The sequence below is a fragment of the Notechis scutatus genome, chromosome 5, assembly GCF_049901735.1.
Source record: "Notechis scutatus isolate UNSWTSFEM ecotype Mainland chromosome 5, rNotScu1.2, whole genome shotgun sequence".
Taxonomy (NCBI): domain Eukaryota; kingdom Metazoa; phylum Chordata; class Lepidosauria; order Squamata; family Elapidae; genus Notechis; species Notechis scutatus.
This window is the reverse complement of record NC_142013.1, coordinates 55,379,270-55,406,209: the sequence shown is the minus strand read 5'-3', so window position 1 is coordinate 55,406,209 and position 26,940 is coordinate 55,379,270. Positions and strand designations below refer to the sequence as shown.

General features: G+C 38.5%; 1 protein-coding gene across 2 annotated transcripts in view; it reads right to left on the bottom strand.

The window, feature by feature from the left end:
* The window catches only part of ABCG1 (ATP binding cassette subfamily G member 1), a 52,854-nt gene extending 26,283 nt beyond the window's left edge, over window positions 1-26,571 (bottom strand). Inside the window, exons 1-2 of one of the 2 annotated variants that reach the window (XM_026674004.2) lie at window positions 26,369-26,571; window positions 20,806-21,049 (exon numbers count right to left, since the gene is read on the bottom strand). In XM_026674004.2, coding sequence (XP_026529789.1) covers window positions 20,806-21,049; window positions 26,369-26,410 — 286 coding nt within the window. In that variant the 5' untranslated portion in view covers window positions 26,411-26,571. Of the gene's footprint in view, window positions 1-20,805; window positions 21,050-25,692; window positions 26,093-26,368 lie in introns of those variants that run through there. The other variant, XM_026674005.2, reaches the window with a different exon arrangement.
* Window positions 26,572-26,940: the final 369 nt, after the last annotated feature.

Below are 26,940 nucleotides of genomic sequence, written 5' to 3'. Positions count from 1 at the left end.
TTTAACAAATGTCTCACTTAACAACAGAGATTTTTGGGCTCAATTGTGATAATAACTCGAGGACTATTTATAAAAAGGGGAAAAAACTCAACCCATCCTTCAGCTTCACACCCCATCCAAGACAACATTCCAAAGTTTGTTCACCTTTATTTTGCCCACTTTGTGAATAGATTATCTTTGAATCAGTCCAAATCACATTTTAAAGAATCTGCTCCCCGTTCCACAAACTTTCCCCAGAATCTATTGACAATTTGAAGCATATACGTGTACAGGCAGAGCTCCAATATGAATTCTGAGTTAGAATGTTTGGACAAGATTTTATCCCTGCAGTACCAACTGCATGATCTCTTAGAGCTCCTTTTCTCAGCCAGTGACTGGATAAACCTTCAGCAAAATTTATTCTTTGGGTTTCTCTATTTTCATTATTCATTAGCACTATAATGGATAAACTGCAAACATTTTACACAAATCTCGCGAGCTATACTTAATGCCTTATCGTTGGCAGAGGAACTGAATTATTTTGCTTGCTTTGGAGACATCAGAAATAGATAAAACACAACTACCAGCCCATTGTAGCCCCCACCTCATGGTGGAGGAACAGGAGGTGAGGAGCATTCTGAGGGCTGTGGACCCTAGAAAGGCTGCCGGTCCTGACGGTATCTCGGGCCGAGTGCTTAAAGACTGTGCTGATCAGTTGGCTGGAGTCTTTACCAGGATCTTCAATCGGTCTATATCCCAGTCCACTATTCCATCTTGTTTGAAGGTTTCCACCATTGTTCTGCTGCCAAAGAAGTTCCCTATCAATAACCTCAACGATTACAGACCAGTTGCACTCACTCCTATCATCATGAAGTGCTTTGAGAAACTGGTCTGCCGGCACATCATTTCTGGTCTTCCGCATACATTTGATAAACACCAGTTTGCATACAGAACAAATAGATCTACAGAGGATGCTATAGCCATCACTCTTCACACTGCTCTGACTCATCTAGAACAGCGGGAAGGCTACGTGGGGATGCTTTTTGTGGATTTTAGTTCTGCGTTTAACACAATTCTTCCACATAGACTAGCATCTAAACTTCTGGACCTTGGGCTTTCTAATTCAATTTGCCTTTGGATTATGGATTTCCTGTCTGGCCACTCACAGAGGGTCAGACTAGATAATCATACCTCTTCAGCCCTTATTCTTAACACTGGTACACCACAGGGTTGCATGTTGAGTCCCTTACTCTATGTGCATAACTGCATTCCCACTCACGCAAGTCATAATATTGCTAAATTTGCAGATGATACAACAGTGGTGGGACTTATCTCCGGGGAGGATGAGTCTGCCTACCGAGATGAGGTGGACCGGTTGCTTTCGTGGTGTGGAGACAACAACTTGGTCCTCAACACCAATCAGACCAAGGAGCTTATAGTGGATTATAGAAAGAACAGATCGGACATCCAGCCCTTGCTTATCAATGGAGACCGAGTGGAGCAAGTGGCCAGTTTTAAGTTTATGGGTGTTACCCTAAAAGAGGACTTGACCTGGGGTGTCCACATTGCAGCCCTGGTCAAAAGGGCCCAGCAGAGATTATACTACCTGAGGCTTCTCAGAAAACAACAACTGAATGAAAAACTGCTGGTGACCTTCTACCGCTGCACCATAGAGAGCATTTTAACATACTGCACCACTGTATGGTTTGCCAATTGCACAGTGGCAGATAGGACTGCACTTCAGAGGGTTGTCATTGCCCAAAGGATCATTGGTTGCCTTCTCCCCTCTTTGGAAGAGCTTTATAGCTCCCGCTGCCTTAAGAAAGTTTAAAACATTCTCAAAGATCCATCTCATCCTGGGAAAACATTTTTTGAACTATTGCCATCTTGCAGACGGTACAGAATAATAAAAACAAGGACAAATAGGCTGAAAAACAGCTTCTATCCCAGGGCAGTAGCTCTTTTGAATTCTGCTGTATAGTGCAGTGTTGGTGTGGTGTCGGGGGTTTCCGGTTCAATGTGTGGAGGGTGACTGATGTGTGTTTGTGTTTATTTTCATGGTCATGGTCATGATGTGCACTGAAGATGGTGTTTGATTTCGTTGTACGATGTGCAATGACAATAAAGTAAACTAAACTTATTTATAGTCATTCATAAAGGATGCTTCCTAAAATAGAATGGATCTGTTCTGGATTAAGTGAATTTTAAAAAAATCAATAAAACATGCCTTTTGCTTCTCATTTGGTATCACACTGTTCTCTTCCTTTCTTATATTTGATATAAACATTTGGAGAAATGCTTTATCTGCCTATTGTTTTCCATGTGTTTGCCTTTCTGTCTAGTTTGCAGTCACTTTTTAATTACAGTCAACAAGTATGCTACCCTTTATAATGCTAAGTATCTAAGGCGGGGGTATTAATTTTGGAATGAAAAGTTCTCATAATACTTGTCCAACCCAAATTATGTTTGAATTCCTACATCAAGGTTACGTTAAGCTTGTTGATACAGGCCTTTCCCTAAAGGAATGGATCAACTACAACCTCCGGGAAGTCCCATGTGGCTGCTCCAAGGCTTTCCCAGGGTTGTGCTACACACACTCACATGCACCATGGCTTGGTTTGGCATCAGTACAAATCTTGGTTCTGCAAATGCAACAGAGGAAAACCTCAGCACATTTTTACTTTTATAGAGAGATTCTTAGTGTACTTCCAAAATAATTTTCAAAACATAGCTGAAATGATTTTGGGAGCCCTTATAGTATATGAACAAGATGTCCCTATTTGTCTTTATAAATACACTAGCTCGATACCCATGCTTCGCTACGAAACTATGTGGTTGGGCTTAGTTTTGGGGGAGGAAAATAAGAGGGGAAAAAATCTGCCTCTGCCTACTAGCATCCATCGGTATTCATCTGGCTAGCGTCCTGTCAATGTGTGAGAGAGTTGAGGGGTGTTTGGATACCGAAACAGTATTTGCTATGTGAGCAAGAAGGAGACAGCATGGCTTAACTCAACTGTTCTGTACTAAAGCTGGTTGCTGCTGTGAAACTGAAACTGAAACTCCTCTCCTCTGCTTGTTTTGCATTTGGAAGAGATTTACTTTCAGGTGGGGAGGAGGAGAAGAACGAACATGTGTGTGTGTGTGTGTGTGTGTGTGTGTGTATGTATGTATGTATGTATGTATGTATGTATGTATATAAAATTTCATTTGGTGGGTTTGCAGAGCTGGTCTAACAGTATGAAGCATCTTATACCATGCTGCTGTATTAAGCTTCTGCATCATTGCTGTAATGTACCATACAAGTGTATTTGCACATCCGTTTTAAAAGGAGAGCATATAAAAAACTTATCAAATTGGATTTTCTTAAGTAGTACTGCAGGCCAGAGGGATTTAAAACCCTGTGACATAGGTTATCCCTCTGGAAATGGGTGAAAGGTCTTATAAAAGTCTACCATGCAAGCTGACTAATACTAAAACTGCTCTTTGTAATCTAAAATACTCAGACACAAATAGCAATAGTGTTTAAACTAATATACCACTTCATAGTGCTTTATAGCATTTTCTAAGCAGTTTATAGAGTCAGTATATTGTCCCCAAAAATCTGGGTCTTCATTTTACCGACCTGAGAAGGACGGATGTCTGAGTCAACATTGAGCCGGTTAGGATTGAACTCCTGGCAGTGGGCAGAATTAGCCTACAGTGCAGCATTCTAAGCACTGTGCCACCATGGCTTGCAGCACTTATTAGTAAACATATATTTTAAATACCTGGACTCTTTGCTGTATCGAGCTGAATATTCATTGGACTGTGTTGACCCACATATTTTATATTGGCATCACAAGTATATTTGGCAATATCTGATCCTTTCAGATCTTTATTGCTTGCAATGGACTTCATCAAGAATCAAAGAGTTTAGAAATGGCTGAGGATTCCACCAAAGAGCCATTGCCTGAGAAAATAAGCTACATTAGTACAGATCACAAAACTCACATAAGGGCCATATCGTACCTGAAAAAAAATACCAAAGTCTTTTCTCTACCATCAAGTACCATCAGTAACACCTTTACCTAATTTGCTGGCTGAGAATTCTGGTAACTAGACTCCAAACATACCTAGAAGGCATTGGGTTAAAGTAAATTGCAGTATCAATATCATTCTGTATAGTGAACGGATAAGAGAAAAACTGCCATTTTGATTATTTGCAATCTACTCGCACAGCTGACAAAGACAAAAAGCTATACATAAAATATATCTACCATTAATCAGTGTACAAAGTACGAGATGCTTTCTGAATATTTCTTACATGTATGATTGTCTCTTGTGCTAAGTTTCCAACACAGGTAATAAGTGTTATGTCATCATATCTCTGAGAAAAGAAAATATACAGCCATTTCAAAACAGAAGTTAAATTGCAGACACTATAAATAAAATTTATGACAAAGCACCATCATTTCACAACAAAGATTTGTATTGTGTTCAGCCAGTTGGTTATTCAAGTGCTAAATGTTAGTCATGGGTGCAGTCATACAAGACAAATTGGAAGACACTGCAACATCTTTAACACCTGGTAAGCTAAGAAATTGGTGGAAACTATATGGCTAAAGGAGGTAGATCCCATATATAAAAAAGGAAGGACTTCTTTCATAAGTCTTATACTGATCTAATTAACCAGTTTCAATCTCTATGAGCCAATTTACAATTGATTAGCTAAACTCACAACTAAAGAATACTATCATCCTCTGCAGCATTTATTAGTGAACATATATTTCAAATTCTCATTTTTCATGCTATCAAAAAAAATTTAAGCACCCTTTGAAGACAAAATCAAAGAATTAATGTCTCCAAGAAAAAAACAACCCGCAAACACATCAAAATTAGTGTTAGGTATAAAATAAAATCTTAATTTAATTATCTAACATAGACTACAACTGCTACAAGATTGCTGTGATAAAACAGATTAGAGTAAGATTGCAAACACTGGTTCTTAAAGTCTTTATTACTATAGTATACATTATGACAAAATGGAATTTTAGAGAGTAAGACAGAACTTATAGATAGAAAGTTGAAACAGAACTAGATAATCTGGCTCCACTGGAACTGAGAGAGAAGGATATCATTTAAAAACCTAGAGCAATCCCAGAGGTTTCTGATGAAGCTATTAGAAAAAGGGTCATTAAAGTCTTGGCAATTATTTGGATTTGGAAGAGGATGATATAGAGGCAGAAACTGTGAGAAACACCCCAAGGGAAGTTTTGATGTACTTTGTCAGAAATAAAAAAAGCATTCAAATTTTGCAGCAGCATTTTAATACAAGATTGACTAGTGATAATACATATATAACTATCTTTAAAAATTCCTATCTATCAGAATTTTATGTAAGAGAAAAGAGGGTTTTTTAAAAAATTGAAATATTAAAGTAGAAGAGGATCCCATTTCAATTGGACAAACAGGAAGGTGTGATTTTTACTTTTAAACAGCAGGGATTTTGACTGAATTCTGTATAGAAGGTGAGATAATTTCTAGAAAAATTCAAAGAAAATTTACAGGAGATTCAAATTGACCTCAATCAGATTCAAAAAAAAATGCAACAGATGTAAATGGAAACTGAAAGAAATAATACTGAAATAGGTACTTTATGGATAATTTTTTCAAAACGTTTTGCATGAACATTGATTAGTTGCTTAACATCAAGTATAAACAGAGCAAATTCTCCTCAAAAGGGGGTTAAAAATCATATGAAGAAATTAAAACAGGAGCTATCCTACTTTTGACTGTCAAACTCATTATCTATTGCAGGGGTCTGCTTATTTTCTACCATCAGTGCCACCTTTATCTAATTTGCTGTTTGGGTATTCTGGTAACTAGACTCCACACATACCTAGAAGGCATCAGGTTAGAGTAAAACGCAATATCAATATTGTTGTGTACAGTGAACAAATAAGAGTAAAACTGCCAATTTGATTAGTTGATCCAAGAGACAGAAGCTCCCACAGCGAATGTCCACTTCCATATCTTCAGCAGGCATTTTCTGGTCAGACAATTGGTTGGGTAGTATTTATCTAAGAAAGGTAGCTTCACAAATATACAAGTCAAGCTTGACTTTATTTCCTTTTTTAGCTATAAATCATGTTGTTATACTGTTATCTGATATGTCATTTAATCCATGCGTCAGAATCATGAAAATAATTTTCTAAATCACATAGAATGTAACTAAGAGAAACTAAGACGATTAAATGCCTGGAGACTAAAACATATAAAGAACAATTGCACGTTTTGGGTTTGGCTAGTCTAGAAAAAATAAGGACTAGGGGTGACATGATAGCAGTATTCTGGTATTTGAGGGGCTGCCACAAAGAAGAAGGGGTCAACTTATTTTTCACAGCAAAACAGGAAGAAACAATGGATGGAAACAAATCAAAGAGAGAAGAAACCTGAAATTAAGGAGAAACTTCCTAACAGTGAGAACAATTAACCAGTGAAATGGCTTCCCTTAGAAGTTGTGGGTGCTTCATCACTGGAATTTTTAAGAAGAGACAGTCTGAAATGGAATTCATTAAAGATGGCGGCTTCTTCTTCTTCTTCTTCTTCTTCTTCTTCTTCTTCTTCTTCTGCCTCCATCTGTTGTAGTGTTTGTTGATAGTTAGCAAGCGCCATTTCTAAAAAAAGGAAGGCTTCTTTCACACCATCTTTGCCATCTGTTTTTGTTTGCTCATATTCTTTTCTCAGTTCCTCAGCAAAAAAAGCCATTATAAATCTTTTCTTTTCTTTTTTTTCCCCTCTTTCTTCTTGCACCAACCAAGATATTTCAAAAAAATAGAACAATCCCAAAGTCCTCAATCAATCCAAGCCAAGACAAAGTTCTCACTTTCTCTTCCTGGGGTAGTATCAATCAAAAAAAAGAAAGTCCAAATCTGTATCTTAAAGCCTTATTAGAATATATTTCAGTCTTCAAATCCTTAAGGCATCTCCTCCAACAAAGTCTTAACATATAAATATATTTTTTGTCCTCTCCCTTCCCACTTATCACATAAAGTTGGTTTTTACCTGAAAAAGACAGGTTTCTCAGTATCCACTTGTTAATTCCGTAGGGAAGGAGAGTAAACTTTCCTTTCAGCACATCAAAATTGCCGCTTTTTTTCTCTTCTGGAAAGAATCATTCAAAAAGCCATAATTTCCAGGAATTGTGTTAAATGTGTCTTAGAGTCCTGGGTCAACCAAGAAAACTTTCACTCTCAAAAGGCTTTCTCCTCTTCCTCCTGCGCATTCTTACCCAGTTGCCGGCTTCTTTGTGGCGGCCATTACAGACCGCCGCTGCACCGTCTTGGGAAAAGGGGGTTCTGCCGGCCGGGGAGGGGGTCTGCAACACCCCAAAACCCCTCTCCGGATCCCCCCTATCTTCAGCCATCCCTGCAGGGCAGCCTAGCTCCGAACCCGTCCGGATCGGAGCACCAAAAACGTCTAGCGCAGCAGGGATCGCGCAGTATCGCGAATCCCTGCCGCTCGCGAAGCCGACAAACTGGAAGTCATTTGTCTGAAATGGTATAGGAAGTGGACGAGAAAAGAGGTCCCCAACTGGTGGTCTGCAGGCCACTGGTGGTCTGCAAGAAAATTTTGGTGGCCTGCGGCACACCTGGGTGGAGGAGCTGCTCTGGGATGACCAATGGGCCAGTCGTAGAGCTCTGGATTATGGGACCGAGCAGGCAGCTTGTGGTGGTGCTGGAAATCTCTGCCATAGAGGGAGGAATGTGCAACTTGCAACTTTGCAGGAGATGCTCAGTGCAAGGAGCAGCGCAGCCCTTTCTGGCCAGAACGAGGTAATGGTGCTGTTGCGGCAAGAGGTGGTGGTGGTGGTGGCGAAGCAGGCCGAAGCAACACGTGTTGGCAACCCACAGATCTTTCTTCCCCCTGCTGTGGCTTCCTTTGGCTGAATCCACCACTGGCTGGCCCAACCCCTTGCCCTCCCCTCCCACTCACTCCTCATCTGGCCTGAGAAAGGAGGTTCGCTCCATTTTGCAGGACAGGAGCAAGGCTTCATCTCTTGCTGGACCTCGCTGGTGTTTCTTCCGGCCCTTGTTGGTCCTGCGTGACTGGGAGACACGCGACTTCCTCTCCGCAGCAAAAGAGATAGAGATGAGAGAGAGATAAGAGAGAAAGGGAGAGATACAGAGAGATGAGAGAGAGAGAGATGAGAGAGAAAGATAGAGATGAAAGAAAGAGATACTGAGAGATGAGAGATACAGAGAGATATGTGTGTGAGAAAGAGATACTGAGAAGATGAGAGAGAGAACGAGAAATACAGAGAGATGAGAGGTGTGCGTGTGTGTGTGTGTGTGTGTGTGTGTGAGAGAGAGAGAGAGAGAGAGAGAGAGAGAGAGATATTCCGGTGTTTTATTTTATGTGGGAAATGGGTCCAAATGGCTCTTTCAGTGTTTAAGGTTGCAGAATCAGATGGCCACGCTAAGTGCCTGAAGGACCCCATCCCGTCACTGGGTGTCCAGGCTCTTCAGCGACCGGCGTGCTGGATTCATATTAGTGGTCCGTGGGATTTAAAATTATGAATTTAGTGGTCCCTGAGGTCTGAAAAGTTGGGGACCCCTGGACTAGAAGACCTCCAAGGTATTTTCTATGCTATTCTATTCTGCTCTGCTCTGCTCTGCTCTACTCTACTCACCATTTCCTAGTCCCATGGACTCTCATAGTATTTAAAGCAACTTGTTAAGCATCATTTCTGGATCTTGATCATGTGGCTTTGTTCTCAGTTACTCATGACCTCATGACTCATACATATGGATTATTGCAATGTGCTATAGATGGGGCTGCCCTTGAAGAGCATTTGGAAGATTCAATTGCTGCAGAATGCAGCTGTATGGGTAGGAAAAAGTGTCAGATATTCAATACATATAATACCAGTGCTTGGTTGACAGTGTGTTTCCAGGTGAAATTCAAGGTGGGGCCAGGTTCCCTTAAAGACCATTTTCTTCCAGTTGTTTCTACCCATTCAACTCAGGCAGGCAGGTTGGGATTTGGATTCCTTCAGCTGTCAGCTGTCAGGAGACATGCTTTCTCTGTCGTAACCCTGTCCTCTGGAATATTCCCCTTCAGATATCAGGATGACCCTGAAATTGTTGGCATTTATCAGGGCTTTAAATCTTGGTTATGTGCCTGGGCATAGAGCTCCAACTGTGTTAAGAGCTCCATTTCCTGGCTGTATTAAGATCTGTATTACCATTTTTACTTAGTGTTGTAAATATTTATGTTGTACTGTTTTGTTTTTATGGTTTAAAAAAAGTCACTTGTTGAGATGGGCAGCTATACAAATCAAATAAATCAATAAAATAAATAAATGTCTCTTCCCACCCACCTCTTGCCCCCATATGAAGTTTTCATTTTAATATGCACTTCTGTTGTACTTGGCAAGGCATGAAATTCAGTCATAGGAGTTATTTTATAATGAATCAGTCCAGGGTTTTTCAAAATGTGTTCCATGGAACTCTAGGGTCTATGAAAAATATATTCAGTTCCACTAAGAAACTAAGAATGAAAAAAATATCTCTCCAACCCAGCCAGTTTTCTATCTCTAAAGCTTAATCTCTTGATCAGAGGTTCTGGAAAACATTTTGCTGCTATTTTTAACTTATAGATTCTGTGGCCTGAAAAAGTTTGAAAGCCCCTGCTCTAATACAACGGAATATAGCATAATTTTATTTATTTGTTTGTTTATATCCTTTATTATTTTTACAAATAACTCAAGGTGGCAAACATATCCAAAATAATAACTATTGACAGCAATTGTCAACAGTTTCATCCATAAACCTTTTCTGACCCATTTTCTCCATGACAATCTGTCCCTAACCTGACTTTCAGGTATTGCAGTCGTGTGGACCCAAAGTATCAGAACAGATTGTCAAGCACTATGTTTGTAAGCATATAGGAAAAACGCTACCATTTCCAGAAATTAGTTTGAATTCATAAAGATCAGGTCATAGTAATCTTATTTTTTCACTGCAGATAAATAATCAGGTAACATAAAAAGTTGAGAAAATAAGCGACTATAACCATGATAGAAAACCTATGGCATGTGTGCCAGAGGTGGCATGCAGAGCCCTCTCTGCCGGCACGCGAGCCGTCTCCCCAGCTCAGCTCAGCTCTGCTGTGCATGAGCGCATGCCTCCTGTCAGCCAGCTTCAGGTCTCTGCAGCACATGCACGGGAGGTGGGCCGCATACGGGACACACGCGTGCATGCACGGGGATGTGTGCACATTGCATTTTGGGTTTTGCGTATACGTATAGATGCGTATTCATGCATGTGTGCATGTGCTTTGGGCACTCGGTGCCGAAAAGGTTAGCCATCACTGGGCTATGTTTCTTGATATCATCTGTCAAAGTTTTCAGTGCTAGCCTACTCAAAAAGTTGAATAAAGTGCAATCTGGTAGACTTGCAAATAGTCAAACATGTTAGAACCTGCCTCTCAATAATAGGCACTAGGATTATGTGAGAAAGATTAAGGCAAATGCAAATATGTATATAGCACTGTTGCAGCCCAGAACAGAGCGAGCCTTTTAAATAGGTCAATGAATAATAATAATAACCCTGTAGATGCCAGACTACATGAAAGTGTTTCTGGGATGTCTTCCATGAGGCAACCTTCCTGCCATCCACCTGAAGAAGTTATACTTTGCTCAGAAATCACTACTTGCCCATTTGCTTTTTTTACCAGATAAAGGGAGAAACAACAAGAGAATGCTTGCATGATTCATGATTTTAATATTTTGAGTGACTGCCAATTTATACAAATATTATGGACTCCCCCCCCCCGATTCAATTGAGTAGATTCCAGAAGAAAGTGGATGAAGGGTTGTTGGGTTCTTTTTGAGTATCATAAGTATCTATTTATTTTATTTTATTTATTTGATTTGTCAATCGCTTACAAGATAATAGGTATAAGTATAAACATGAATAAGAATACAGGAAATAGGTACGAATAAATGGGGACAACAGGCACGATTGTGCACTTATGCACCCCCCCTTATAGACTTCTTAGGATCTACTTATGGATTGTCAAATACAAAAACATATACTTGAGAAATACAGAAATACATGTGCAGAAAATAAACATGGGGTAGGAGAAGAGCACATTTACATCAGGTTTACATATAAAGCATCTCCATAGTTATGTGATTTACATTCAGATGCTTGACAACTGACTCACATGTATAATAGTTGCAGTGTCATGGGATCACCTTTTGCAACCTTCTGTAGATTCATTTAAGAACTGTTGAAATAAATCTGAATCACCTTCTGTTTCCAAAGTCTAACTGATCTACATTCAGCATTTCAGATCAGTTTAGATAATAGCATAATATATAGGCAACCTTGGAACATAGAGTTTGTATATATTTTAAGTAATGATTCTTAAACTGTCTCTAAAATAAATACTGCATACTCTATGCAGTTTTTAAAATTCTCTGTCGCATTTCCATACATATTTCTCCTTTAACAACTACTCCTAAAAATAACAACTACTTAATAACAACTACTTAATAACTTTAACAACTACTCCTAACAAACTACTCCTAAAAATAAAATCCTATGGTATCTCTGGACAACTGAATAACTGGATAGAAGCATTCCTGTCAAACAGACAACAAATGGTCAAAATCGGGAGCGTCCTATCAAATCCAGTACCTGTCAATAGTGGTGTCCCCCAGGGCAGTGTTCTAGGACCAACTCTCTTCATACTCTACATAAACGACCTCTGTGATCATATTAAGAGCAATTGCGTTCTCTTCGCTGATGATGTAAAGCTGTTCAATACCACAGACAATACTGCTACCCTACAAAAAGATCTTGACTATGTATCAGAATGGTCAAACAAATGGCAACTTCAAATCTCAACAAATAAATGCTCTGTCTTACATATTGGCAAAAAAAATCAGAAAATAAAATACAAGCTGAATAGTCAAGAACTTGCTGATGACCTAAGCTCTGTAAAGGACCTTGGAATACTCACCTCTAATGATCTAAGTGCTAGAGCCCACTGCAACTACATAGCCAAAAAGGCATTAAGAGTTGTTAACCTAATCCTACGTAGCTTTTCCTCTGGTAATATCACACTACTAACCAGAGCATACAAAACATTTGCTAGACCAATACTCGAATACAGTTCATCAGTCTGGAACCCACATTACGTATCTGATATTAGCACAATTGAGAAAGTCCAGAAATATTTCACAAGAAGAGTTCTCCACTCCTCTACTCGTTGTAGAATACCTTATGCCACCAGACTTGAAATTCTAGAACTAGAAAACCTTGAATTACGCCGTCTTCGGTCTGACTTAAGCATGGTATATAAAATCATACATTGCAATGTCCTACTTGTCAATGAATACTTCAGCTTCAACCATAACAACACAAGAGCACACAATAGATACAAACTCAAAGTAAACCGCACCAAACTTGATTGCAGGAAATACGACTTCAGCAATAGAGTGGTCAATGTCTGGAATACTCTACCCGACTCTGTAGTTTCTTCCCCAAACCCCAAAAACTTTAACCTTAGACTGTCTACTATTGACCTCACCCCTTTCCTAAGAGGTCTGTAGGGGGCGTGCATAAGCGCACCAACGTGCCTACCGTCCCTGTCCTATTGTTTCTCTTATTCTTTTATTTTTCTTATATGTACCCATTTCATGTATTCACAACTATGTATACACTTATACTTATTATCTTGTAAACAATTGGCAAACAACTATGTATACACTTATACTTATTATCTTGTAAACAATTGGCAAATCAAATAAATAAATAAATAAATAAACTAGAAATTTAAATACTGAAGACAATAAACAGAGGAAAGTACTGTTTTAAAATATTTAAATACTTACGTTTTAAAAGTATGTTAATAACATAAAGAATATATTCTATTCTACAAAAAAGAATGTGTATGCAGCATCATAGACCCAATCTAAGACTTTGACTGTGGTAAGAAACTTAGACTTAAGGGAGCCTTAAGTCTTGCCCTATCCATATTGCTAAGTTACCCTATTGTAAATACAGGCTACCAACCATTTCTGCAAAACTGCACACTAAACACTGTCATTATTACTTGTCCTCACTCTACTGTAAATGTCCTTGTGCTTAATGTTGAGTTGAAAGTACTATACTTTACAGCAGGGGTCCCCAGGCCCCAGATCGACATCAGTCCATGGCCTTTTAGGAAACCGTGCCATTTAGCTGGAGGCGAGCAGTGGGTGAGCAAAACTGCGCATGCATGGGATATAGATTGTGCGCTCCTCCCACTGGTCCGTGGAAAAAATATTTTCCAGGAAACCGGTCCCTGGTGCCAAAAAGATTGTGGACCACTGCTTTACAATTTATGCCAGCATAAGTTTGCTATCCAGTTACCCTATGCATTTTATTTTCTTTTAGACAAACTCTTCCATTTTGATTGGCTACACCCTTTCATATGGGTCATTATTCACCCACCCACCCCACTACTGAAAGACCCTTTATAATAAAAGCTGTAGCAAACATTACTGAGCCAAACCTAAGATAATGCAAAAAAGGTATTTTGATGTTAAAGCTTATTGTTGTGTCTGCATATACATACAAGCTAAACAATACAATACATGCATATATAATACATACATATACATACAGTACATATATAATACATATACAATGCATTCATATATAATTTTGAAAACTCTGTATGCATATTATGTACACATATACACAATATGTGAACCCTTTTAAGGACTGTTCCTAGAAAGGAAATGGATTGGCCATTGAGAGGGCACAGCCAGAAGGCAATTTGTTTCCTGGGGACTATGGTACCTGGCCAGAACAAATACTTGCAGGTTGCTACTGAAGCATCCCAATCTGAAGAAAATTTCGGATTGGATGGCTCCCAGGATTGCAAAAGGTGTGATCTGATGGAACTGTTCTTTCTTGAGGCATCAGGATGAAAGATGGGGTGCTTCCTGAGTCTTACTGACAATAGAAATCCAAGTGGCCAAAGATTATCTTTGAGTGGTTAAGATATCTACTGCCACTTCCAGACACACATTTTTAACACTTGTGCTGATTCTTTGGAAGCCACAATAATACAACGTACTGTATATGAAACTGGTTCAAGACACATCCATAAAGATACAAAGATAGACACAAAAATAGTTGGGGTGCAGGGCTTTATTGGGTTTTGTATTGGGATTTGATTTCTATAAGCCATCTCGAGTCGCCATAACTGAGTTGAATAGCCATATAAATTTAATATATAAATAGTCATTTTTAAAGTAAATCCACTGAAATAATGAGATTAAAAAGTTACAATTTGCTTGTGTTTATTTTAATAGAGCCACAATGATCAAGTCCAGAGCCATTTAGCCTTGAATTTATTAATCATAGATCTGTGAATTTGTGTAAGTTGTTCCAGGGTGTATTTTGTTCACAACACAAGCATTTCTCTTTTCTTCCCAAAGTAAATAACTAGATTAAATTCACCAAACAATGGGAAGCATCACCTAGCTATTGGTATTGCAGGAATGCACTGCAATCAATTTAAATTAATCAAACCAGTGTAAGATCAGGCTATTTATAAAAATATCATTTTTAAAAGGAGAAAAGATTTTCTTCTGCCATCTTCAGTTGATATGAAAAAGGAAAAAGCATCTGCTAATTTCTGCTTTCCCAATATCAGGTAACTTACTGGATCAAAGATTCAGATCTATGAAGTCCAATACTAAAATGTGCAGCTGTTGCAGCAACAAAAAATGTTTCATTATATTTACTGGTTTAGAATAAAGACAATTAAATAGATCAAGCAGAGTTTAGATTTTTTTTAAAAGATGCCCTTAGCACTGTCTCTTTCTAAGTGAGTCTTTCTATATCCTAATTGGGTATTTACTTAAAAAAAAAAAGATGGTTAAATCTTTAGTTAACTAAGATGTGTTACCATCAGAGCAATCTGACTATAACATTTAGTTATAACATTTAGTTAAGAAGAATGTACATTTTTATCTGGCAATCCTTCCTTCCTTTCCTCACTCATCTTAGCAACAGATACAGTGCAACCAATCAACCATTGTTTCGTCACTGCCCCAGCATCACAGACTGAGGTTACTGTAGTGCAATGACTGATAGTAACCGAGTAGGAGTGAGAGAGACAGCTGCTTCATGCGGCACCTCAACTGCAATGCACCTGCCACACAAGAACAGGCTTTTCTTGAATTCTCTGACTAGAAGGCAGCAAAACATATACAATAAATCCTATTTTTTCACCATTGCATTTCAAAAGGTAGGGGGTGGAATCTTGACAGGATAATAAAAGATATACATTTATTACACGAGGGTGTCAAAGTGGAATTTACAATACCTCTGACTTTTTTAAAAGGCGAAACAATGGCATATTTATACCACACTATTTCATTTGCCAAATGGGTGTATTCTTTGGTAAAAATATACTTCAATAGTGTTTAAATAGTGGTTGGCAGATTAAATATAAATACTTAACAAATGAATCTATTACTGGATCAAGTTTATCTTTAATTCTGATATTTGAAAAAACAATCTAAGATATATGCAGCTAATCAAAATACATTAATTTGCATAGCAAAGATAAATATATGAAAAAACAGCTGCCTTTCTTAATAACCTGAAAAAGTGGAGAATGTTTCAGACATTTGCTACAAAATGGAAAAGCAAAACATTTAACGGCATGCATGCAATTCACTAATGAATATATACAGAAAAAATGGGTTTATGCAAATAGCTTAAAAGCGTTATTTGCAATGGTTAGGTATTGCATTTGCAGTATTTACTAGAAATTTATCTTTTGTTGTGGGCTGCATAGGAATTAGTCAATAGATATCAGTACCAGAAATGTTGTAAGAGTCCTTCACATATTTTAAGATGAATATTTAATAGCAAAATTATAATATATGTGTACTAGCATGCAAGTCTCACAATGTTTAAAGGGAATTATTCCCAAGTGTTCATAAAACTGTAGCATAGCCCTTTGAAGCCAAATTATCAATTTTAAAAATGTAACAGATAAATAAGATAATAGCATGTATTTCTAGCAAGTACCAAATAGGTATATATTTCAGGAATCCAGTGTTGGTTTACAGTCAAAAATTGACAACCCCTATAATTATTTAATATCATTAAAATACTGTTTCAATATTTTGCAACTTTATCTTGTTTTGACCAAGTGACAGGGTAGCAATGGATGAAATAAGCTAGGCTCAAATTTGCTCATTAATTTGCTGAATGTAGGTAACTCTTATCTTCACTAAAAAACAGAGGAGCTAAAATGACTGCAGAATAGTAGTGTGAGATGAGAGCTCTATATATTTCCATTTTGTTTTTGTTTTAAGTTTTCTGATGATTAGAGTGTTCCTCTTTGGTGTCTACAGCTTGCCTTTATTCAAAATACTCATAATAGCTTCTTGTTATGGATATATAGTGTAGTGTATAATATAGGAAGCTAACTTTCCACAGGCATGGAATGAATATTATTAGCAATCCTATAATTAGTTTTAGGAATCTATATTCAGTACAATTTACAACAATTGAACCCAAAATTTCTATTGTTAAGTGAAACATTTGTTAAGTAAGTTTTGCTCTATTTTACAACTTTTCTTGCTACAATTGTTAAGTGAATCACTGCAGTTGTTAAGTTAGTAACCCAACCGTTAAATGAACCTGGCTTCCCCATTGACTTTGCTTGTGAGAAGGTAACAAAAGTTGATCACAGGACCTTGGGACACAGCAATAGTCATAAATATGAATGCCTTGATCACATGATCATGGGGATGCTACAATCATCATAATCAGGGGTGGGATTCAAAATTTTTAACAACTGGTTCTGTGGGCGTGGCTTAGGTGGTGGGCATGGCTTGGTGGTCATGTTATTGGCTGGGTGTGGCCAACTCAATTTCACTCACATCGAGGCATGCATCTCCTTGCCTGGCCTCTCGTGACTGTGGGGATGCTGCAACAATCGTAAGTGTGAAAAACGGTCATAAGTCACTTTTTTCAATGGTCACTCCACACAAGCAAAGTACCAGCAAAGAAGGGAAAAAAACTCCAGAGAAGTTCCAGAGACAGGAAGTCTAGTCCTGCCAAGAATGTAATAAGGGTTAACGGAGAGGCAGATTCTGTAAGCAACACCAGAATGTTTCCTTCCTGCCTTCCTTACAGGATTAGGCCCGTAATTTCTTCTAACAACCGGTTCTCCGAACTGCTTAGAATGTTAACAACTGGTTCTAGCGAATAGGTGCGAACTGGTAGAATCCCACCCCTTGTAATAGCTGAAAAATGATCATAAGTCATTTAGTGCCGTTGTAACTTTGAACAGTTACTAAACGAACTGTTGCAAGTTGAGGACTACCTATATAAATACAACCATGTTTGGCCTGTAAAAACTAAGATGTTCACTAGACGGCAGAGGAGCTCTTCAGGAATCATAACTCTTTGCTGCAATTTAATGGTCACCAGTATTTTGACAGATCAGCTCTGGTTCCTCTTGTATAAATAACATAATTAATGTAGACTATGTACACAGAAATTAAAGGGAAATTGTACTTCTTGTTGAGTATGGGAAATGGAAAACAGAATTCAAATTAGGAGGAGGAAAAACAAGCAAATCAGTACAGTATACAATATCAGTTATTAAGTCCTCAATAATCTAAGACCTTTAATGGTCTGAGATTTAATTTTCTGAATATTATGTATGGATGTTATTGTGCCATCAAATATATTGTCAAATGGAAGGATTCATCTATTTCACAATAAACAGCCAGAACCTGTTAAATGATCCTATCGGCTATAATCAAAACATCTGTTTGAAAACAATAATCCTGAATAAAATAGCTGGTAAAAAGGTTTAATACTTGGTGATTACCTTAGCACTTCCATGAGTTTTCTTACCAATAGTACAGAAGCAGATGGTTCTTGCTTTCTTCTGATCTGTTTTTTCAGTTGTCCATCATCCCATTCCATTGGGATTTTTGATGGTCTCCCATTCAAGTACTAACCAAGCCTGACTTTTGGGTTTTTCAATCATAGCTACTTGCTGTAATATGTTGCAAAGGGGATTCCTCTAATCTATTTTATAACTAGAATTGAAGTGGACAAAACTGATTAACGTTGTCTTCCTATAATCTGATTCTGCAAAGAAAATTGGAAGTAGGCTTTGAATCAAAGAATGAGGCTTCAGGAATTGGGAGTTGTGCTTTCCTTGCTGAATCCTTACTCCAGGCTTCCAAGGTAAGTGGATAGCCTGGAACCTGAGCTAGATTTGGCTCTCTATAAAGCCATTTCTCTGTTACAAGGACCATCAATAACATTCTCTCTCCTGAATAAGATGGAAGATTCATAAAATATAGCTTTCTCATAAAGTTTTTATATCCTACCAGCTTAACACTAACCATTTAGATCATAAATCATTCCTCGCTCCCTCATCACTCTGTGCAAAATAGACTTCATTCTTTAACATGCTAAGTCTTTGAATTAATCAAGAATGGGGAGAAGGGGATAAGCATTTTAGTAGACTATGTGGAAAAAAATTATAGAGAATTACCCATCAGAAACAAGCCATGCCAAAATTCTGTGCATCACTATGTTCTGAAAGTGTAAAACAAACAAGTGATATTATACAGCCAAGTTGGAAGACCCAGGTGAAAATCTAATTGCTTCATAATAAATATGGGACATTAGCCTCAAGAGCTTCATTTCTTTTCCTCTAGAGTAATTATCTAAATAGATTTATTGACTAATGGAAATATTATGTGTGGCTTCTTTCCTGGCATCATAAAAATTAAAGCATAGTGTATAACTTTAGCAGTCCAGAATTGTTCCTGCTAAACACTATAATTTTGTCAGCATGTTCCATTCAGTTTTAACAAATTACCATCAAGCTGATCAATGTCATTGGAGATTATCAGTATGATATAAATTTGAAATTGGGTACTAAATAGAAAGCACTGCCTTTCACTATCTGAAGTTGTAAAACAGTATGGATGAGTGCTTGTTATTTTTAGTAATTTTAACAAAAAATTAGTAATAATCCAGAATCAGATACTTTATCATGCGTGGGATGGGTATGTATATGTATCCACCTGGCGGTTGGGAAACAAGGTAATCTATGTTCCTCACTGGAACTTTGAAATATGGTCCAGACCATTGCAAGCTGCCTGATACTCAGCAGATGAAAAAAAGAGTAGAGAAACAGCTTTACCTTCCACCCTTATCCTCACACAGTTGGCTTAAATATGAGCTTATGCACATGTCCAATCACGCTTATTCTTCATTTTCTAACAGTCGAAGATAACAGTTCAGATGATTTGTTACCGGCTTCTTTTTCTAGAGAACTCAGGAACTACCCAGAACTGGTATATAGGGAGAGCCCATCACCCTGTGTACCTCTATATTTCAAACATGAACAAGGTGCTCAACGGAACTAGCACTGAGATCTCTCAAGCACAATTTCAAAACTTTTGGATTCATCAGACACTTGAAGCTGATCGTCTGAACTGGAGCCTCTTTTTCAATGAATAGATTTCTGAGGGGTGTTAAAACTGGTTTCCAGTAAAAAAAAAACACACACACACTTTTCACAGACTTATAAAAACCAGCTATATTGCACAACATGTACTTTGACTAAAATCCCTGAATAAACATCCCAATGGTAATGCTAATCTCAGGTTATTTTGTTCAAAATTATTGTTCTATTTTAAAAGGCATGTAAACATATTTCCTATTTCTTGTTATTGTTATTTTGTTTCTTTCTTGGTTGCACTTTTAAATATCAGTTAAAATAGTATCAAATTAAGTTATTTTTTAAAATGTCAAATCCTCCCATCTCAGGTACAAACTTCCCAAAATGAAACACCACCAAACTACTTTTTAAATTGCAACTACATATTTTGTTAATCAAAACTTTGAAAACATGACACCAACTATTTATACAATATTAAAAGTACCATATTAACAGAGTTGGAAGGAACCTGGTAGGTCATCTACTCCAACACCAACACCCCGCCCAAGCCTACACCACTTCTGACAGAAAGCAGTTCAGTCTTTTCCCAAGGAGCATAGTTACAAGTAATCAAAATTACTGATAAAGGAAACTATTTTTTAGCTCAGGGTGGGAATGAGGGGTCCTTAATATTTTCTACGCTTGATTGTTTTCTTGCAGACATTTCATTACCCAAACTAGGTAACATCATCAGTGTTCTGCATCAGCACTGATGATGTTACCTAGTTTGGGTAATTAAACTTCTACAAGAAAACAACCAAGCTCAGAGAGCCTCAAGAACCTCTCTCAATGTCAAAATTAATCTTTTTTAAAAAATTATATTAATGTTCCAAACTACATTAGGCTGATTTGCAGACTAAGACTAATAAGAAATTGTGGACAGCAATCAAGAGCAAGCTATTATGCCATCTAAGAAGATGAGTATAACTGTGCAATAGAGGTTCTTAAAACATTTGACTTATTTTTTTTTCTACTAAACTACAGGATCAACCACATAAAGAAATCAACATCACCACAGCAGTGCAAGATCTCAGTGTGGGAAACAGAAGCCCTATACCATTAAAGGCTTAATTTTAACCTCAAAACATCTAATAAACAGAATTCACACATTAGCTATTATGGTCTCCCAGCAAGCTATATAACTTAGTTTAATTCATAAATTAGATACACCCATACTGAGCCAAATTATGCTACAATATGCTCTGATGTACAAACCAACAATTCACTGCTACTGTTTGGTATATTACCACAATGTAAATTACGTAAATATTCATGCTAGCTTACCCTTCTTGTTCCACCAGGGTCCTTCTGGTATAGCATAGGAGAGGTCTTTAAATTCAATGTTCACAGCTGGTCTTCGAGGAAGGTAGGAGAAATGATGGGCTTCAGTCAAAACATTGTCCATCTTCTTTAAATGGCCATTGAGCAAATGAACCTCTTGTGTGTCTGTACCACCAGAGACCACCTCATCTACTGAAACACATATTGACTTTGGCTCAGGCATAGTAGATGAAGAATTACTGGCATTCTAGAACACAAGAAGGGAAACAAATAAAACATAGCTTTCTTGTGTTGTCTTCCTTCCTTCCCTCCCTCTCCTCTCCATTGCAAATACAATTATTGTATATTTGTCTCAGAACGAGTCTTATAATACTACAGAAAGAGAGTTAACTCAATGATGTTCTGTTAACACTGTTATTTTACAAGAAAATATGGCTTTGGAAATAGGCAAATCAGTCAAAGTGTGGCCCATTTTCTCATTTCTCAATTTTAAATTTGTTCTTTATGCATCGTTCTTTTTTTTATTTTAGTAAAACTTACAAAAATTACTTTTGTGCATGTTCTCACCCCACCCCCCATTTAAATAGCACTCTGCACCACCCAATATTGTTTCATAACTGCATTTTATTTAATGTGTAAATTCAAGAATTCTAAATTAGGTTATTTCATAGTGAAGCACAAATTAACAAATGTGTTTTTCATGCTGAAAGGACTATGCCAACTCCAGTGTTCATTTTTGCCAATCTTAAATGTATTGCATTGGTTTCTTTGTCTGTAAATGGATGCTTACATGTTTCTCTTTCATAAAAAACTTGAGATGTTCTTATCTTCCATTTGTATAAATAAACAAGAATCCAATAGATTCGTAATACTTCGGGCTTTGTTTACCCCTCCTTTTTTGCCTCTGTCAGGTCTACATAACATTCATACTTTATATTGCCCAGTTTAGTATGGTATTGTATCAAAATTGTACCCTAAATTAATTTTAACTTTAACGATCAGTTGATCATCTACCATTGGGGGCATGCTTCGATTAAACATAAGCTTCAAACTGCACATTGTCTGACAGTCTGACCCAAATACCATAAGTAAAAGCTTCCCATTTTTCTTTGTGGCCATGCTAGAGGAGAAGATGGTAACATGTGAAACAATGTTTGTTACTGTTTATTATAATACTGTGTGCTACCTCATAACTGAATGAGTATCCACATGCTAGTAACAGTGTCATAACTATGGTCAATGTGGAAAGCTAACAATAAATATTTTATTTGCTAAGGCTAGGGTAAATACCAAAGATAAATTTAAACAATACAGTTAAATGTTTAGAGAACCTTCCAGAGTCATCCAATTAGTGTTGTGCCAACATGAAAGTAATTGTTATTTATTTGTATATTCAGGAAATACAGTACAATGAAGATGCCATAAATTGATAATGTATAAAACATCTACGACAAAATCAAACATAGAAATACTCAATAATATATGGAACTGCACTATATCTGGCCATTCTTGGGATCATCATATTTCTACATCATCATCAATGGAAGAGTCAAAGAAAGAACACAGCAGAAATTCCTTGGCTGTATCAGTGCCTTAGAGATGACAGAAAACCCTTTAATATCCTAAAATAGGATATCAGATTTCTGCTATTTCCTCAGTCTATAAAATATGTTCCTGTGCAATTCATATTCTTCCAAACTTTCATGAGCAACTTTTCAGAAGGCATGGAGACTGTTAGGGCAAGAAAATTGAAAAAACATGCACTTATATTATGTGCAGAATGACACTGAACTTGCTTCTTCACCTTTCTACCAGTTGGTAGAACAGTAGGAAATTTCTAAATAGCTATTAAATAAGTAACCTCTCCAGACAACCTGGCAAACAGGTTGTTTATTGTTTCCCATTTATATGACATCTTTTACAGTGAAGTAATTAAGGAGCCAAGGGAAATGTCTTGACATGAATTTGTGTAGGACCTTTAAAATGGGCCAGATCAGGAAACAGAACCATAGAAATATATTTTCCTGAGATAGTGTATAAAAACAGAATTTTGCAAAACTGATTGTGCTTTTCTTCCCCTCCCTCTTATATCCCATTAAATCAGTGAGGAGTTAGCCTGAGTCTCTTCTTAAAACTATTCCTCTTCCTAGGACTGTCTTCTTTGTTTATATAACTGTTTCTGAATATTTGCTTCAAAGTTATCTCCCGATTCTCTACAATTTGGGATGGTAGAGCATGAGAGAGCTTATAACTGGGACTCCAGGCATACACATTGCTGCCAGATACTAATGCAGGATAACAAAAGACCCAGTTGATCAGCTGGGACTCAGGAGGCAGAGAATAGATGGGGGCAGGGCCAGTCAGAGATGGTATTTGCTGATTCTCCAAACTACTCAAAATTTCCATTACCTTTCCTCCAGAACTAGTCAGAACATGCTGAATATCACCTCTGATACTTTACGCCAATTTCAAATATGAGAACATCTGCATTTGTTTATGTGCATCAACTTGGTGTCAACTTTTAATGAACACATAGTTTTTCTTGAGAACAATCTATCCCCCAAGGAAGTCCTTTGGGTCTTTTAAGGGCGTACCCATTGAGTCCCTCATCTTTTTCTCTTTCCTTCCACTTTCTCAGTATTGCAGACTTCTGAAGAGGTTTTCACATAATGTGCCCAAAATATGACCCTGATCATTTGTGCCCTAAATGATTGAATCTTTATAATCCATTTGTTTTCTTGATTATCCATAGTATTCTCAGGACTATATCAGTACTATATCAGTACTAGCCCCAACTAAAAGTCATATTTAAGACCATAAACATGGATTTCACATAGCAGGAACTAAGGATCAATTTATCTGCTTCAGACACACAATAATCCAATAACCTTCCACTCTACCACAACTTCCACTCTCTAGTTCCTCAAAAGAAATATGAAGACTTTCTCTTCTGCTAATCTTATAACATTAAGAACAAAGAAAAAAGAATTATCACCCTGTCTTCAGCTGCTACAGGTCTTGCAGTACAAAAATTTTCTCATTCCACTCCAAAAAAGGGGAAATATATTTCATTGCTTGCATGCACACACATCTTCTACTTCATGTTCTATGCCTTTGCCTGAAATAAAGTATTCTGATGGTATGAAACCACAAAATTGGAAAACTGTGTTGTAACTGTGTGTAGAATTCTCTTACAGAAGCACCTGATTCCAAACAGGTATTTGGCCTTAGCTCAAAGTACATCATTTTGATGTTTGTTTCTGTTGTCTAGATAGTTCTTTTGCAGTGCAGAGGGAAAGAGAAACATGCAATTTGGACAATCCGAAACTTAATTTAAAACCTCAGAATGATACAATGAGCATTTCAGAAATAATTAATTCTAGTTTGCTTCTGGCTGCGATTCAAGATGCTGATCGCCACATAAAGCCCTACTTGACATATGGCCTAGTTATTCAAGGGACCACCTGTCTCCCATTGTATTTGATTGGCTGGTTTAATTCTACAGAGTTACCACATTCCGGATTTTACTGATTAAACAATGCCATCTCTCCTGACCCCAGAAGCACACTTTCTCTATAGCAGCACCTAGTTTCTGAAATGAGGCTTGAATTGCTCCTACCCTACTGGTATTTCAAAGAGCCCTAAAACATGGTTCTTCATCCAGGCCTTTCTTTGGTGAGGACAACTGATGCTCCTTTCTTCTTTTTTGTTTCCCATGATTGTTCTTCTGCCTTGTGCTGTTTTTGTGAGATTTGTTTTGTTCTTAAATGTTTTTAACAATTGTAAACCACTGGGAGTCAGGCAGCATACAAAATTAATAAATCACTTCCTTTTAAAATCTTCATCCCTATATGTAAGAGTTTTATTGAGTACAAGGCAGGGAATTTCTTTTAGTAATAAATTTAGAGATCATAATAATGTTAAGGTACTTATTTTGGGAAATGAGAACTCACAGAAAAACCTAACACATTCTGATAGACTGTGGATGGGCTCAGGCACTAATCGAAAGCTCAGAAGACTAAACCTCTGATTCCCCAGATGGACTCAGATTGGATCCTGCAAAAATCTAATAGTTCAGACTATCCATAATTTCAAACTGTAATGAAGAGACTTAATAGTATGCATGTCGAACTTACAATTATATATGTCTAACTTCATGCATTACATGGCGTAATAGATATGCTCTCCATCTCAGTTTAAATGGCTCTTTAAATACAGATTTCATCATTTAGGGGGGGATTTTAAATACAGTAACTGTAAATCCATTCCTTGGCCAGCAGATGTATTTGATTTTTTAAAAAAGTTCCAACTAAGAGCAATTTTAAGAAAATGGACTTTCTTGTTCCTTTTACATCGAATTCATTATATAAAGAGCTGGAAAGGTATTTGTGCTTCAGTATAGAAAAGTGTTTTCGAATCACAGGATGCACCCGTGAAAGTCTGAGCATGCTCAGAAAACCATCCTCTTCCCCCTCCTTCCTTGTTTTAATGAGCGCAACACTGAGGTAACTTTCGGTCAAACCCAGCTATATGCAGCTGACTTCAAATACAGGATGATGTAAATGACGCCCTCCCCCTCCCCACAACCCGAGCCGAGGAAAATAAACACAAACCTTTCGATTTTAATCAGTCTATTTTGTCGCAATAAATGAGACCTTAAACAACTTTGGAGGCTTTCGGTTTGGGCATCTGCCGCCGAGCCAATGGGCAGTAATACACTCATATAAATTATATTAGGCGATTTGCATTGTGAAAATGACATTATTATGCCTTTCCGCGCCCGGCATTACCAGCTATTTCCGTGTCAAGGATACCTTCAGAAAGCAAACGAGCCACAGCCAGAAAACACCCGGCAAAAAAAGGGGGTGCGGGGAGACCACATTCGCTTACCACAGCAATTTGCGCGCTGGGAAATAACGCAAGAGAACAAGGCGAAGGGTTTTTCTTTTGCCCCTCCAATAAGAACGAGGGCTGGCAAGGAGACTCGGGATCCGGGAAGCCCCCGCTAACCCACCTCCGAGAAGGCTTTCTCCAGGTCCCTTCGGGAGCGGAGTCCTCCCCCTCGGTCGACACACGGATGAGCTCCGCGCTTTGAACTCTCGGCCTCTCTCTCTGGGGGCTTCTAAGCGCTGGGCTTAAAAATAAGCGATCCAGCTAACAGCCCAGGCTTCCCTTTCGGAAAAGAGGAACAAGCCCCCGGCTCTGACAAGCCAGAGGGGCAAACCAAGATCAAAGGATGCAGACGCGGGAAGTGAGGGCAGGGAGGGGTGGCAAGCAAGCAGTTCTCCACGCCTTCCAATTGGGGCAACGCTTTCCGCCAGGTCCCCCAAATTGCACCTTTTTTCCTTGCTCAATTCCTCCCACGGCTTTCGAGCCCCCGGCTTCTTCCGGGGGGGGGGGTACGTTCAAAATGCCAACGGCAAAGGGAGGCAAGGTAAGATCCTGCTGTGCTTAGCAGAGGTTATGGCGCCAGCTTGGAGATACTCCGACGTTGCACCTTACCCAGGAAGGCAGGGGGGAGAAAAAAGAGAGAAAAGAGAGAAAGATGCCCAAAGCATCTACTTACCAGAACGGCGCCCAAGGAGAAAGCAGCCATCAGACATGCCATGTGCCCCCCAGGCGGAGAGGCTGCAATCGCGGGAGGAGAAGAGGAAGGGAAAGGAACCCGCAGCAGCGCCCGCAATGGGCCGAGATTGATGCTTGAAAGCGGGGCCGGTCGAGATCCCGGCCGCTTCTTCCCAAGGGCGGTTCTATCTCGGCATCCTGCCGGCTCTTGCGCCCTATTGGCTGATGAGCCGAAGGGGGCGGAGCGTACTCTCGGTGGGTAAACGTGCTCTTGTTTTCCTTCAACTTTTCCAGGGCTGCGCTGCGCTTCGCAGCGGCTTAAGGTCAGTTTGGAAGGTTTTTGCCCCGGCCCTGCTTTGGGTAGCTCCGGCAAAAGGAGACCGTACACGGAACCGATGGTTTCCCGACCCGAGAGGAAGAGACTCGGGGACAGGGTTTCCAAAATAAAAAGGGACGGAGGAGGGCGGGGAGGTCAGAACTGATTTGACGCCCGTGTTCTGCCCCGTCCCGCAGCACGGAGGTACATGTAGGCCGCTTATTCAGTGGTGTGGGCGATAGCGTTATATACATTGC